At 39.8% G+C, this 14,109-nt stretch overlaps 1 protein-coding gene across 1 annotated transcript in view; it reads right to left on the minus strand.

Annotated features, from left to right (window-relative positions):
* Window positions 1-498: 498 nt before the first annotated feature.
* The window catches only part of CWF19L2 (CWF19 like cell cycle control factor 2), a 121,720-nt gene continuing 108,109 nt past the window's right edge, over window positions 499-14,109 (minus strand). Inside the window, exons 15-18 of the mRNA XM_035008840.1 lie at window positions 11,433-11,588; window positions 9,243-9,323; window positions 4,250-4,351; window positions 499-1,809 (exon numbers count right to left, since the gene is read on the minus strand). Coding sequence (XP_034864731.1) covers window positions 1,666-1,809; window positions 4,250-4,351; window positions 9,243-9,323; window positions 11,433-11,588 — 483 coding nt within the window. The 3' untranslated portion in view covers window positions 499-1,665. The remainder of the gene's footprint in view (window positions 1,810-4,249; window positions 4,352-9,242; window positions 9,324-11,432; window positions 11,589-14,109) is intronic.

Consider the following 14,109-nt stretch of genomic DNA (forward strand, 5'->3'; position numbering starts at 1 on the left):
TGTGGAACTTGAGAAACAAGGCAGAGGATCATAGTGAAGAGAGGAAAAAATGAAACAAGAAGAAACCAGAGAGGGAGACAAACCGTAAGAGACTCTTAATCTCAGGAAACAAACTGAGGGTTGCTGGAGGGAAAGGAGGTGGGGGGATAACAGGGTGATGGACACTGAGGAGGGTATGTATTGTGGTGAGCACTGTGAATTGTGTAAGACTGAGAATCACAGACCCGTACCCCTGAAACAAATAATACATTATGTTAATTAATAAATTAAAAAGGGGGGAAAAAAGAACTTCTCTGTACTATAATTATTTATGTACATGTCTCCTTCTCCACTAGACTAGAACATAATTTAAAGTAGGGGAAGTACTTTTTACTTCTGCACTACCAGCATAAAACAAAATGCCCTGCAAAAAACCATTAACTCACAGATTAAATAAATAAACGTTATACATTCATCTAAGGCTCTGCAGTAAAGCTCAAAGAATCTGAAAACAGCAGTAAATATACTAGCAAGTATCTATCTGATAATTATAATTAAATTCAACTCGCAAATATTGAGAAATTGAACCATTAAACTTCAATTTACATATGAAATTTTAAAACTACAGCTAGAACATAAACATTTTTTAACATACCAAAGAAATAGCAAGATGTTGATATTAAAAAGAACTATAGAGAGTTAGGAGTTACTCTGGAGTATGCACCACACTGATTCTAGGTAATCAACATTTCATGACAAAATGTCAAGGATCAGCTCCAAACCCAGTATCTTTGAAAAACGGTTGCAACAAAAATATCTTCCGTATTAAAAAAACAGGCACACTCTTACACCATGGTCATATTTTATAAGTATATGGCTTCCTCTTGACGCCAAGCATAAGAACAAAGGAAAAATGAAGAAGTGTAGATCGAATACAGGGCAACAGAATGTGCTCTGGACATTTAGAATACTCTTGTTACTTACGATTTTGTAATAATACAACCCCAAAATGATGGCTTGGCTTAAATTTTCAACTTTCAAAACCCCAAACAACTATAAATTGTGTTATTTGGAACGATTACTTTTAAAATCCCCAAAATTCAAGACACTATTTAAAAATCCAGAAATAAAAACAAATCATGAACACATTATGCTTCATTTAATTCTTTATTATTCTTGGGACATTCTTTTTCCTTTGATAAAAAGAAGAGCAGTGACTACCGGTAGAAAATAAAGAGCCTTTCTATAAAATGCTACGAAAAGAAATTGCAATTATTACTGAAAATGCCAATTCGGTTTAAAATATTCAAGAGAAGCCAGACAATAGTCTTCACAATCTTGAAGCAGACCCACTTCCCTCTGAACCAACGATCTGCTGTACCTCCCAGATAATCCTTCAGAAAAGTCTTTCCACATCTTAAACTGCACAGCTGAAAACACCAAGACGTGGGTACAGAACGGGAATGTGAGTGGGGCCCCCCTGTTTCTGGTCTTGCTCCCCAGTTACTACAAAGCAGTCGCAGGACAAGGTAGGACAGGAAAGGCAATCCAGTGATGCCCGGGTGTCTGAGACCCAGAGCGGGACTTTCTCTCCCTCTGGCCTGCGGGTCAGTGGTCTAGTCAGACACAATGGAAGTAAAACTGAAAGGAATCTGAAGAAGAAATTTAAAAAATGAAATGTATGACTCAACATTTTTTACTTTTGGTGAAGTCGAATGGTTTCCACCACTGAGCAAACTGCAGGGCTTTCTTCCTCTGATCCTCAAAGCTTTCCCGGATCCCTTTCCTCCAGAGTCTTGGTTCTATATCCAGCATCCCACCAATGATTTCCTTTTAAAGAATGAGAAAAATACAGACACATGTCTGAAAACAGAATGAAACTATTTCTGTTTATTCGGCTACTAAATATAAAATTAGTAGTTCTCTGTGAGGATGTTCACATTTTACATAAATATTAGTTTCAAGTTAAAAAAATCTTATTTTCCAGTATAGAGGTTCCTCAAAAAGTTAAAAATAGAACTACCCTACAATCCAGCAATTGCACTACTAGGTATTTACCCAAAGGATACAAAAATACAGATTCGAAGGGGTACATGCAGCCTGATATTTATAGCAGCATTATCAACAATAGCCAAACTATGGAAGCAGTCCAGTGTCCACCGACTGATGAATGGATAAAGAAGTGGTGTATATATATACAATGAAATATTACTCAGCCATAAAAAGAATGAACCCTTGCCATTTGCAACACCATGGATGGAACTAGAAAGTATAATGTTAAGGGAAATAAGTCAGTCAGAGCAAGGCAATTACATGATTTCACACATATGTGGAATTTACGACATAAAACAAATGAACATAGCAGGGGAAAGAAGTAAACTGAGAAACGGACTCTTAACTAGAAAGAACCAACTGATGGGGAGGTGGGGGGGATGGGGAAACAGGTGATGGGGATGAAGGAGCGCACCTGTCGTGATGAGTACCGGGTGTTGTATGGAAGTGTTGAGTCACTAAATCCTACAGCTGAAACTAATTTTGCACTGTATGTTAACTAGCTGGAATTTAAATTGGGGGAAAAAATCTTGTTTTCAATTAGTTCTAACGATGCAAACCCTCTAATTCTAGGAGCGCAGGCTGCGTCTCCTGTCAAGCCATTTGTCATTTTGTTGCTTGTTAGTACATCCACCAGAGAGGAGCAAAGGGGAGAAAGAGAGGGTGAACTTTACTTATTCTGGTCCTTCTGAGCTGTTCTGGTAAATGGTACGGAGAAAAGGTTAACCAACATGTAGCAAATATGCACACTTTGTTGTTGGACTGCAGGCAAGCTCAGGCTCATGTTCTCTCTACTACCCCATGTATTTATAAGCCAGTTTCTTCCACTATTCACTGGAGATCTTTTTTCAGGAAACAAAATCATATTTTAATACTAATCCGAATAAACTGAGAATTAAAAATTATAAATCACCTTCATTTAAAAGTCACATTCCAAAGCCCTGTAAGAAACAGATTTTGGTTAGTCTGCTTATTATCCTACATGATTTCCTCCTGATTCTCTTCCTGTGCTGTTAGCAACAGAAATTAACGCAACTTAAGCTTGTGAGTATCCATGTACACAAGGATATGGGGAAGATGTGTAATGCTTAGAGGGCAACACAGGAAACACTGGACTCAGGGTCAAGTTCTGCATATTCCGTCTGCTTCTATAGGGCTGTGTGGTGAGATCCTGGACAGCATCTTAACATTTTTTACCAAGAGGACCGAACTGTGTCCAAGCAAGTACCAAAGATCATAGGGGATACAAAGAGAACTGACATAAATCTACGTGCCTTCCGAGAACTCATGACAGAATGTGCAGCTGCGGAAGAATAACCCAACTACACAAAGAACCATCTTAGAAAGCAGAATAAGGTAAATGCCAAGGCTGACTATACGGAGACTCAAAAAAGAAGATTCTATTTTTGGATAAATCAGAAAAAGCTTCGTGGAAAAGGGAACCTTTTTCACTGGGAAACAAATAAAGGGACCAGTAGCAACAATAATTTATGGAAAACATGAGCAGCAAGGCCCAAGCTGTGCTCGATTAAAAGGTCATTTCTAGAACTCTTATTGCTCAGACTGTATTACTATTTCAGCAGTCCCATTAATTTCATTCCAGTCCCTGATACAAACTTCAGCAGACCCCAAACGTACGGGCTGGACCCCATGGGGCAATGTGCAGTGATGAAAATACGGGCAATCTGGACCGGCCCTCGGACGCCTGCCCGGGAACCCGGGACCGGTGTGAAGCGACAGAGTCTTATATTCTCGGGCTGGATGGGGCGTCACTATACACAAAGGGGTCTACCGCACCCACGAACGAGAGGCGCCTGTGCCCCTGGTTCTGTCTGAAGCTCAGCTTCTTCATCCGTAAGATGACCAGAGTGACCACATCTACAGAATGGAGTGCTCCGAACAGAACGTGGCTGTCAGCTCCCTCCAAGGGTCAACAGTGTCACCCTTTCCGGCACAAGGCTGGCGGGCTCGACAGGAAAGCAACTCCCAGCACTCTTGACCACGTCCACAAATGTTTGGTTGCAGAGTGACAATCCGGACTGTTATGAATATTCTGGGACATTTTTATTAACAGTTTCTAGCTTCTTCCACTAAAAATTGGGTGGAACAGTACTCACCAACTTCACTCTATAAGGTGCCCAAAGTTTTGATTTCCCTTTGAAACAGGACTGTTACCAAATTGCTAACCTCTGGAATTTTATTAAATCTGTGAGCCTACCTTTCCAAAGTAATGAGGGAATTTGCGTTGATCTTCAATGACATGGGCAAACCCTCCTTGGAGGCCAAAATCCACAGCGAAGTAAGGTAAGCCTCTGGGTACCTAAAAAAACAGATAAATCACACATGAACACAGCCCCAGTCAGAAAGTTCCGCTGAATTCCTTCTCCTGCTCTGAGACATAACAGTAATTAAGCACCCCTTCAAGACAAACGTATATAATAAATTCCCAGTTCTAGAAATCCTTAGGCAATGACCTAACTTTCAAAGTAAAACATTTCATTTGGTAGCCTTTCAGCTCTTCATAACATCCAGCAACAGAATCAAAACCACTATTTTCCTGTCTTTGGGGAAAACAGGAAAGAAAAGGTACTAATTTCTTCCTTAGACTACAAAAAGAATAAGGATACGGTTCCCTGCATCTCCCTCACAAAGCAGAACAGGGAGAGGCCTACCCATTTACATAGAGCTTTGTTTATAATCTGAGACTTTATTATTTATTTATCAAAGATAAACTAAACCCAGACAATCACAATTTTTTATTAACTAGTGAGATGGGTATAGCAATACTTAGTTTACCAACCTCATTTCAAATTTTCTCCAGGATTAACTATTATCTTTTCATTTCTCCTTCTTCCTATACACACACATACACACACGTAGTTTGAACTCTATCTTGACTGGAAAAGTCCATAATTTCTGGCTTTATCAATCTGTGTCCTTGCAAGTTTTCCCTCCAAGCCCTAATCTGTCACTACACATTATTCAAGTGGGTCCTGATTCCTGCATATAGTCAGCACTTACTCATTTTGACACTGAATCACACGTCTACTCAACTATATGTATTTTATATTGTCCTCAAGAAGGCATGACTTGGAAGGAGATAGTATGGTATGGTGGAAAGACAGTGATTGTCATGAAATAATACAAAGCAGTTAAGATTAGGACTTAGAGTTGTTCATGTTATAGGAAAAGCATAAGAAAAAAATCAGTTTACAAAATAGTATATAATATAAAGTGCAGAGAAGTGGGTAACTGTTTTGTGCCTTTGTGTTTTTTCATATTTTTACATTTTTAAAATATGATAAACATGTATGACCTAGACAGGAAAAAACAAAGTCAAGAGACAGATAAGGCCTTGACCACAGCTCTGCTTCTTATACCTCTGTAACCCCAGGCAAGTAATTTAACATCTCTGAATCTCATGAGAACTGGGAAGAGCTACGAGGTTCGCTGTGAGGATGAACTAGGAAAATGCACATAAAGTGTCTAGCCCAATGCTTGGCACAGAGAGGGTTCTTCAAACACTACTGTCTTTTCTGTCTTCCAAACAACAGTGTTTTGTTTTGTTTTTTTTAAAGATTTTATTTATTTATTTGAGACAGAGAGAATGAGAGACAGAGAGCATGAGAGGGAGGAGGGTCAGAGGGAGAAGCAGGCCCCCCGCTGAGGGACTCAATCCCGGGACTCCAGGATCATGACCTGAGCCGAAGGCAGTCGCTCAACCGACTGAACCACCCAGGCGCCCCAAACAACAGTGCTTTGTCCAAACACGGTGGCCAAAGAGAAAACAATGGAAGGCTCCATGAGGATATTTCTGTTATCTGAAGAAGATCATCACATGTGAATCATGAATGGGAATGGCTAAAACAATGATACAGAACCACACCAACTAACACCCAGTACTTCTGGGGAGAGACAACTTGAGGAAGCAATTTGTGATGACTTTGCCCCTGCCCTCTGCTCGTATCATACTGTATTTGGCAGAAGAACGGCCCTAAAATATGTCAATGTCCTAATCCCCTATTTGCCATGAATATATTACCTGACTGAGAAGAGGGACCTCACAGATGCGATTAATTTATGGATACTGAAATGAGGGGATATCATGAAATGCGCCCATGTGGGCCCAACGCAATCACAAGGATACTTGTAAGAAAGAGTCAGGAGAGTCAGTGTCAGAGAAAGACTGTAAGATCCCACAGTGCTGGATCTGAAGATGAAGGAAGGAACCACAAGCCATGGAATGCAGGTGGCTTCTAGAGGCTGGAGAAGGGAAGGACACGGATTCTTCTCTGTGGCTTCCAGAAGGAATGCAGGCCTGCGAACACCTTGATTTCAGTCCAGTGAAACCATTTCGTATCTGTGACCTCCAGAATTATAATAAATCTGCGTTCGTCTGTGACATCACCGCAGGAAATGAACGTACACACCAAGGGTCTCAACAGCCTGTGATGTAACTGCCTGACTCTCCGTACTCGCACACGAGGAACAGGGACTGCCACGAGCGTCTCTGTTCTCTCACCGCGGCTGCAGAGGGCACAACCGACCGTCCTGCTGGGACGGCTGTCAGTCAGGAGGCCCTGTGAAGGCTCCGCATCAAAGCTCACGCAGTTACCCCTTAGCTTCGGCTGCCTTGACCGGCCGCAGGACTTACCACTTCGCTCTCACTCTTGAAAGACACTGACAGAATGACGGCAAAACATTTTATTGATGGTAAAAAACAAACCAACCAACCCAACGAGTAATATTTGAATTTTCCCCTTTTAATACTCCAGATACTACTCCTGACTTCCTGTAATTGTCCTTGAGTTTGAATGTCTCTGGGTAAACCCAAATTTTCCTTGACATGAACCTTCCTCAGTTTTAAAAATCCCTAAATGTGCTTTTCAATTATAGCTATCACAAAATTAAACTTAAAATCATACTATTTAAAAGTTCAGGAAGAATTCATATGAAATGTTGATAAGATAGCCCTGTGAAAAATGAACACTTTTCTTGACAAGTTAGTTAGGCTACAGATCTCCCTTGTAAATTTCCATGACCTTCACCCAGACTTCACACAGGCAAAGAAATCAGATCCAGAAAGGAAACAAAATGGGCATAAAAAGAGAAGTTTATCCTCACCACAAAAAAATATAAGTCAACAAAGAATCAGAACAAATTACCACTACATAAATCTCTGCTAGAAGCCAAGGATCTACTTGAAAAAAAAAAAAATCACCCACCCCATGAAGCAGGTAAACACTTTATGAAACTACCAAGGACGCAGAACTTGAAAAGTAAGTATAATGAGGTTCTTCCAGAATAAAAATAACATTAAAGTAAGTCAAGACTGTTCACTTTGTGCTCAGAAACACTTTCATCATTTTAAAAAGACAGTGGCAGGGCGCCTGGGTGGCTCAGTTGTTAAGTGTCCGCCTTGGGCTCAGGTCATGATCTCAGGGTCCTGGGATCGAGTCCCGCATCAGGCTCCCTGCTCAGTGAGGAGCCTGCTTCTCCCTCTCCCACTCCCCCTGCTTGTGTTCCCTCTCTTGCTCTCTGTCAAATAAATAAAATCTTTAAAAAAAAAAAAAAAAGAGTGGAAAGCTTGTTAACTTAAAAAGTGACCTCCTCTGGAATTATTCCTAATACTCGAGTTCTCTTCACAGTTCCATCCACATAATTATTGAATCCTAAAGCTAAGAGCTCATCTGGCTCATTCCCTATCTGCTGTGACTCTCAGATACTAGGCAGTGACTTAGAAAAGGCAATGGTTGGTATTTTTGCAATGCTTCAAAGTAGAATACACAACTACCATTCCTACGAAGATCGGTTTCTCATTTTCCATATTGGTTAAGTTAATATTAAAGCCCTCAAGGTATTTAACTCAAGTATTGTGCACATTTTAAAAACAGACGTAGAATAGGTACTAGACAGTTTACCAGCAAGAAAACTGCATATACAGGGTAGCAAATGGAGAATAACACATTTCTTTTATAATTTCTACTTGGAAGTATTTTCAACGCCATTAATGTCAGGTTATAAAAAAATATTTAGTGGCACTGGAGATGATGAGAAGTGAAAAGCCCAACACAACAGATGTGCCACATTAGATACATCTTCCTACAGACTCACAGAAACAGAAACAAAGAGGGTGTTGGTGGGGGGATGGTTTGTTTTGTTTTTAAATGTACTGTCTGGCCCAATTCACCAGCAAGTAAAGAGAAGACTGTAGACAATGTTTTACCATTGCATTAAAATTATCTTTAGTAATGCAATGAAATTTCAATCTTTTGACTAAGACACGATAAATGTAATGAGAAATCCTACAAGTCCTTTATATCAGGAGTTTGGCTTTCCAAAAGAAGCAGCAGAAGAAAAATAGGCTAGTGTCATCTCCTAGAACAAAGGTCAGCATATTAAAAAAAAACTTATAAAAGTTTTAATTTAAATAAAATATTCTGGACTTTGTAGAGTATATGGTCTCTGGTGCAAACTCTCAGCTCCGCCCTTGTGGCATGAAAGCTTCCAAAAACAACACATAACAAAATGGTGTAGCTGTTCCAACACAACGAATTTACACACTTGGCAGCAGGACAATTTAGCAAAGGCTGGAGTGCCCCACCCCTGCTCTGGACCAGAAGCCCCCAGGTCCATGGTCCTCTCTGTTCTGTTCCTAGCTGTCACTCACCAAGCAACCGTACAATAAATAACTTTATGAATAGAAGAACAAAAAGGAATCCACAGTCCTGTTCTATCTCTATTCTATCGATTTTCTATTTCTAGGAAAGAGAGAGGTCATTGCAGGAGTACTCAACTCATGCGTAGCGTATCAAAGAGATGATCTGCAAATCAAGACTAACTGTGAAACACGGTTAGGAAACTCTGCCAAAGAATAATGAAGCCATAATCTAACTGAACCACTGTTTTAAAGGAACCTAACAGGAAGTCTTTGTATAAGGAAAAAAAAACAAAAAAACTGAAGAGGAGTCTGTAGGAAAGCATTTCCCTCATTATAATTCAAGTAACCAGAAGGCCCCTCTCACACTTGTCCCACAGAGGTTGCAAAGTCCATGGCAGGAGCCCCTCCAGCTGGGGGTGATCCTGCCATCAAAGTGACCTTTGATCACTCACTCAGCCAAATGGTCTCTTTCTCAAATAAGATGTGAAAAGTAATGAAGATCCTAAACACCAGGATCATTTCTTATATTGGGGGTGGGGAGGATACTTACAGATCTTCTGATATCTTTTGAAGAGAGATCAATCAATTTCTTGTTCATGGACCATTCTTCATCAGATTCCATTATGGCTTTCTAAGAAATAGCCATTTATTAATGAAAAAATAGTTTATAAGCAAATACAAAGAGATTAAAAATAAAGTAATACAATGAATTAATCACAGGACATATTACAAATGGTAGTTCATTATTTTGAATGGGTTAAGGCTTCAATTTCTGTTATTTAAAATTGGGCCTTCTTGACTTTTTTTAAAGTCCTATCTTTAGCCAAGATATTATTTTACTCATTCTTAATTCTTGTAGTAACTTCAAGACCAACTTTACATGACAAACACAATCCTTAATAAGACTAAGCAATTTAACATTAAACATAAGTTTGCAAATATAGAAGTTCACAACTTCCTTATCTCATTCATAAAAACCTACTCAAATAAACTTGTTTCACTGCCCTTTTCCAAAATCAAGAGTAACTTATATGCTCTCTGGCAACCAAGCACTTGAACTATCTCTGGCCCTATAACAAAGAAGTAAAAATGCAGGGGAAAAAAAAATACATAGAAGTGGCATTATAAGACTTTCTAGGCTAAGCAATAGAACTAGTATTTACGGTAAAGAAATATTTAATAGAAAATCCAGGATTATGAGTATAAATACTCTCGTTTTTGTACAGTCATCAGTATTAATGAAGCAAATTTTAAACATAAAATTAACATTCAAATAAGTACTGTTTAAAAACATCAGATATACTGCTGTTCCATATTTAAAAGGCACGGGATGTTGCCTGTGTTGACACTGTAAGGTAGCACATTCAGTACGGAACTAATGCCAAGAGATGTATCTTCACTGATCATGTACGAGGTTCAGTGTAGAAGTGAGACAGGACCCCACCGAATGATGACAGCTGTCACCCAACATGGGGGACAGTGGCTGTGCCCCGTTCTACCCTACCGCCTCAATGCCGACAGTCACAATCACCTAAGACTCTACTGAAGAAGTACCAAAAAAAAAAAAAAAAAAAATTAAAGAAAAGTACAATAACCTCTTTCCCACCTGATTCTGTTTAACATGGAACTAGCATGGGTTTGGGGATTCTCCGGTTCACTCTCCTACTTTAATAGTATAATCCTTAAAATCAAATAGTTGTTTTGAAAAATCTCTAGAGAGGGGCACCTGGGTGGCTCAGTCAGTTAAGTGTCTGACTCTTGATCGCAGCTCAGGTCACGATCAGGGTCCTGGGATCAAGCCCCACGTCAGGCTCCGTGCTCAGCAGGGAGTCTGTTTGACAATTCTTTCTCCCTCTCCCGGTGTCCCCTCCCCTTCTCATGCATGGGCACGCTCTCCCTCCCTCAAATAAATAAGTCTTAAAAAAAAAATCTCTACAGAGAAAGTAGATTTTCACCACCTCAGTAACCTTAACAGGTCTAATAATCCTTCTTATTGGGATGTACAGTCCACATTCATGAACTTGACCATCCTATATTGTATAAATGTTGCATTGGAAAGTCTTAAAGCCCTTCACAAACATGACCTCCTTTGTTCACTGCACGTTACTAATTCATACATGGTTCGACACATAAGCATTTACGTTAGTCTATGAGTTATACTGCATTCAGCTCAGTATCAAACGACGCTATTTAGTAAAAGCTGCCTGAATATTACAATGACACTTAACTGATTAAAAACTCTAGTAAGTATATGTTCAAAAATGTATGTCAAGGTTAGACACTGGTTTCTTCTTACAAACAGCATGATGAGGTACTAAATACTAAAAGAGTATTTACTCATCTCAGCAGTTATAACCTGCACTGTGTATAACTATCATTGGGTCTTGTGAATTTCAGTAGGTTTTTGAGAACTAGGACTATAATTTTGACTTGAAAGTACTTCAAAGTAAAACCCTGAATTCCATTTGAGAAATGAGAAATTAAAATAGAAATTATAAATGACCATTTGACAGTTTATTCATACTTATAAATAAGCATGCTTTTTAAAGGTCAAAATCCCAAATGTCTCTCTACAGAAATTTGTAATACAGCAGAATCTTTTTTGTGCTTTACTTCATTTCTTTAGATAAAGTTTGATCTAAGTATATAGGGAGAAAAAAAATACAAGAAAAAAGGTAACTGTATTCGTAAAACAGCAAGGTAGTAAAAAAGTATGCATGCAAAGACTATCCCCAAATACCTTAAAATAGATGGGAGCCATCTCACCCACTTCCTTTGGGAGAGGGATGCACTCATAAACCATATGACAATGCTTCTTCATGCCCATGTGTGTTTCTAAAAAGATGCAGTCCAGTCCTTTATCTTCAAACATCTTTACCAATGATTTTCGGAACATCTGAAGAAAGGAACATGGCTAGGTAAATAAAGCACTTAGAAAAAAATACAAATCATGAAAACAATAAAAGGTAAACTCAATCCCTTTAAAATAAAAAATAAGTAGTAAACAATGTTTAAATTCTATACTGTTACCTTACTTTACTTTCTAAATCTACTACATAATTTCACATATTTAAGCAACTTTTTTTTAAAATTGGAACTACTCTGCACAGTTTTATGTACATATTGGAAATGGTTCCAATAAACTAAAATAAGAAAAGAAAAAGAAAAATCAAACTCAAGTAGTAAAATATGCAGAACTGACAGTAAAATCAGAGGAAAACATCCACAAGCCAAAAAAGGTCCTTCTAGAAGGTAGGCGCAGAATTTCCTGCCAGTCTGCCTGCCTGCACTCACTCACAGCATCTTCATCAGCTGGTTCCCATGTATGTCTGCTGACCCTTCACTGGTCACTTTGCATATTCAAGTGGTCCCCTATTTTCACGGAGAATCGTGTCCTAGCAAGTATGTGAAAGTCAAACATGCTAAAGTTGAAAAGGAAGAGTGTTTCCTTTTCCCAAAGAACTCAACATTATCATACAACCCCTACTTCTTACTATCTTCTACTTGTTTATTTCCTGATTTATTTCACACACCTAAGCCTGAGGGACAGTTGTTTGTGGAGCTCAGACATGCAGTCCAGAATGTCCACATATACTCGGGACAGCCTGTGTAGAGCAGGATGAAGCCAGGGGTTACAAGACAGGGGACCAGGCTGAAGACTGGGAGCCAGAAGCCAACTCCCCAGCACCACCAAGGTGGTCTAAGAATCCTAAATTCAAACGTGGCCTTGTAGAGTGTCACATGTTTGTAAAGTGCTAAGATATTTGTCTAAGCAGGAGGAAGCAGCATTTTTTACTTAAATTTGTCAGCTGATTTATAACTTCTAAATATTTTAATTAAATTTTTAAATTATGATTGTAGATCACATGAAGAAAATACAGAGAGGTCCCGTATACCTTTAACCCGGTTTCCCCCAATGGTAACGTGTTACAAAACCACAGTCCAATAGCATGACCAGGATACTGACACGAATACAGTCGAGATACACAGCAACTCGAGCCCCGTGGGGATCCCCCCCACTGCCTGCTCACAGCCACGCTCACTCCCTCCACGGCAGCAACCTCCAGTGCACTCTCCCCTTCTGTAATCCTGGCATTTCCAGAACGTTACATAAATGCAATCACATCATCTTTTGAGGTTGCTGCTCTTCACTCAGCATGACACCCCCGGAGATTCAACCAGGTTGTCGTTCAGACACTGCCCAGGGACGGCCACGGGGAGATGGGTGTGCAGGCTCCCCACTCAGCCTCCACTGACACCAGGAACTGGGAGAGGCTACGGTTTTCAGCTGCGTAGGGGACAGGAGTTCTGGGATTCCACCAGGTCTCTGACAATCACATTACTGATCACTCGTCGCTTTTCCGTTTTGTATTCATTTTATAAAATAAGAGCAAGTAGAAAAAAACAAGAAATCAAGTAACTGTAACTTGACGTCAACTAGAAAGATACCTACTAAGCAATGGATACAGGATTTGCTTTTCATTTCTGACCACAGCTACAGAGAAATTCAACACAGTCTCTTTAGACACTCCATTTGTTGTTAAACTCAAAGTCTTGGCTAATAGCCTGTGGGGCAGCAGACTTCCCACCTATAATCTCATTACAAGGTGACTGTGAGATAAATCATTACAGATGATTAAAGATGATTGTTTCCCCTTTGAAAAATTCTCTGACTTTGGTACTATATAAAATCAAATTAATGGAGATAGTGCACACACAACTGAGCTTAAGTTATTATAAAAAATAATAAGATAGAGGAGTGCCTGGGTGGCTCAGTCGTTAAGCGTCTGCCTTCGGCTCAGCTCATGATCCCAGGGTCCTGGGATCGAGCCCCGTGTCGGGCTCCCTGCTCAGCGGGAAGGCTGCTTCTCCCTCTCCCACTCCCTTTCTCACTGTCTCTCTCTCTGTCAAATAAAGAAAGAAAATCTTTAAAAATAATAATAAAATATAAACTACTGGCAGGCATAGATATCTACCTGGTAAAACTGATCAAATTTTGCAGTTGCCAAGGCCCTAATCTAATTTCTGCAAATAAAAAACCCCCTCCCCAAAAAAGCTGTTTTCTTTAAACTGTTTCACTTTCCTCTTGCTGAGCAAAAAGAAGACTAAATTTCCCAGCCCTTCAGGGGCTTAGGTGGGGCCACACTTATTCTGGGCAATGAAGCGCGTGTAGAAATGACAGCACCACTGTGTGACGAGTGGCTTCTGCGTCACTTGAGACCGTTAAAGGTAGTGTGCCTGTTGTATTCATTCTCTTTCATCCAAGGGGCTCAAAGAGAAGACCCCCACCACGGGAGAGCCTTGTCATGGAAGGGGCCTGGATACCTGATTTTATGTCTAGAGGCAATCTGCCCTGGAGAACTGCCCAACCCACCCTGCAATAGGACAGAAGAAGTTAACTTTTGGGAGGCCTGGGT

The sequence above is a fragment of the Mirounga leonina genome, unplaced genomic scaffold, assembly GCF_011800145.1.
Source record: "Mirounga leonina isolate KUSES-001 unplaced genomic scaffold, KU_Mleo_1.0 Mir_153, whole genome shotgun sequence".
In the NCBI taxonomy this organism is placed as follows: Eukaryota; Metazoa; Chordata; class Mammalia; order Carnivora; family Phocidae; genus Mirounga; species Mirounga leonina.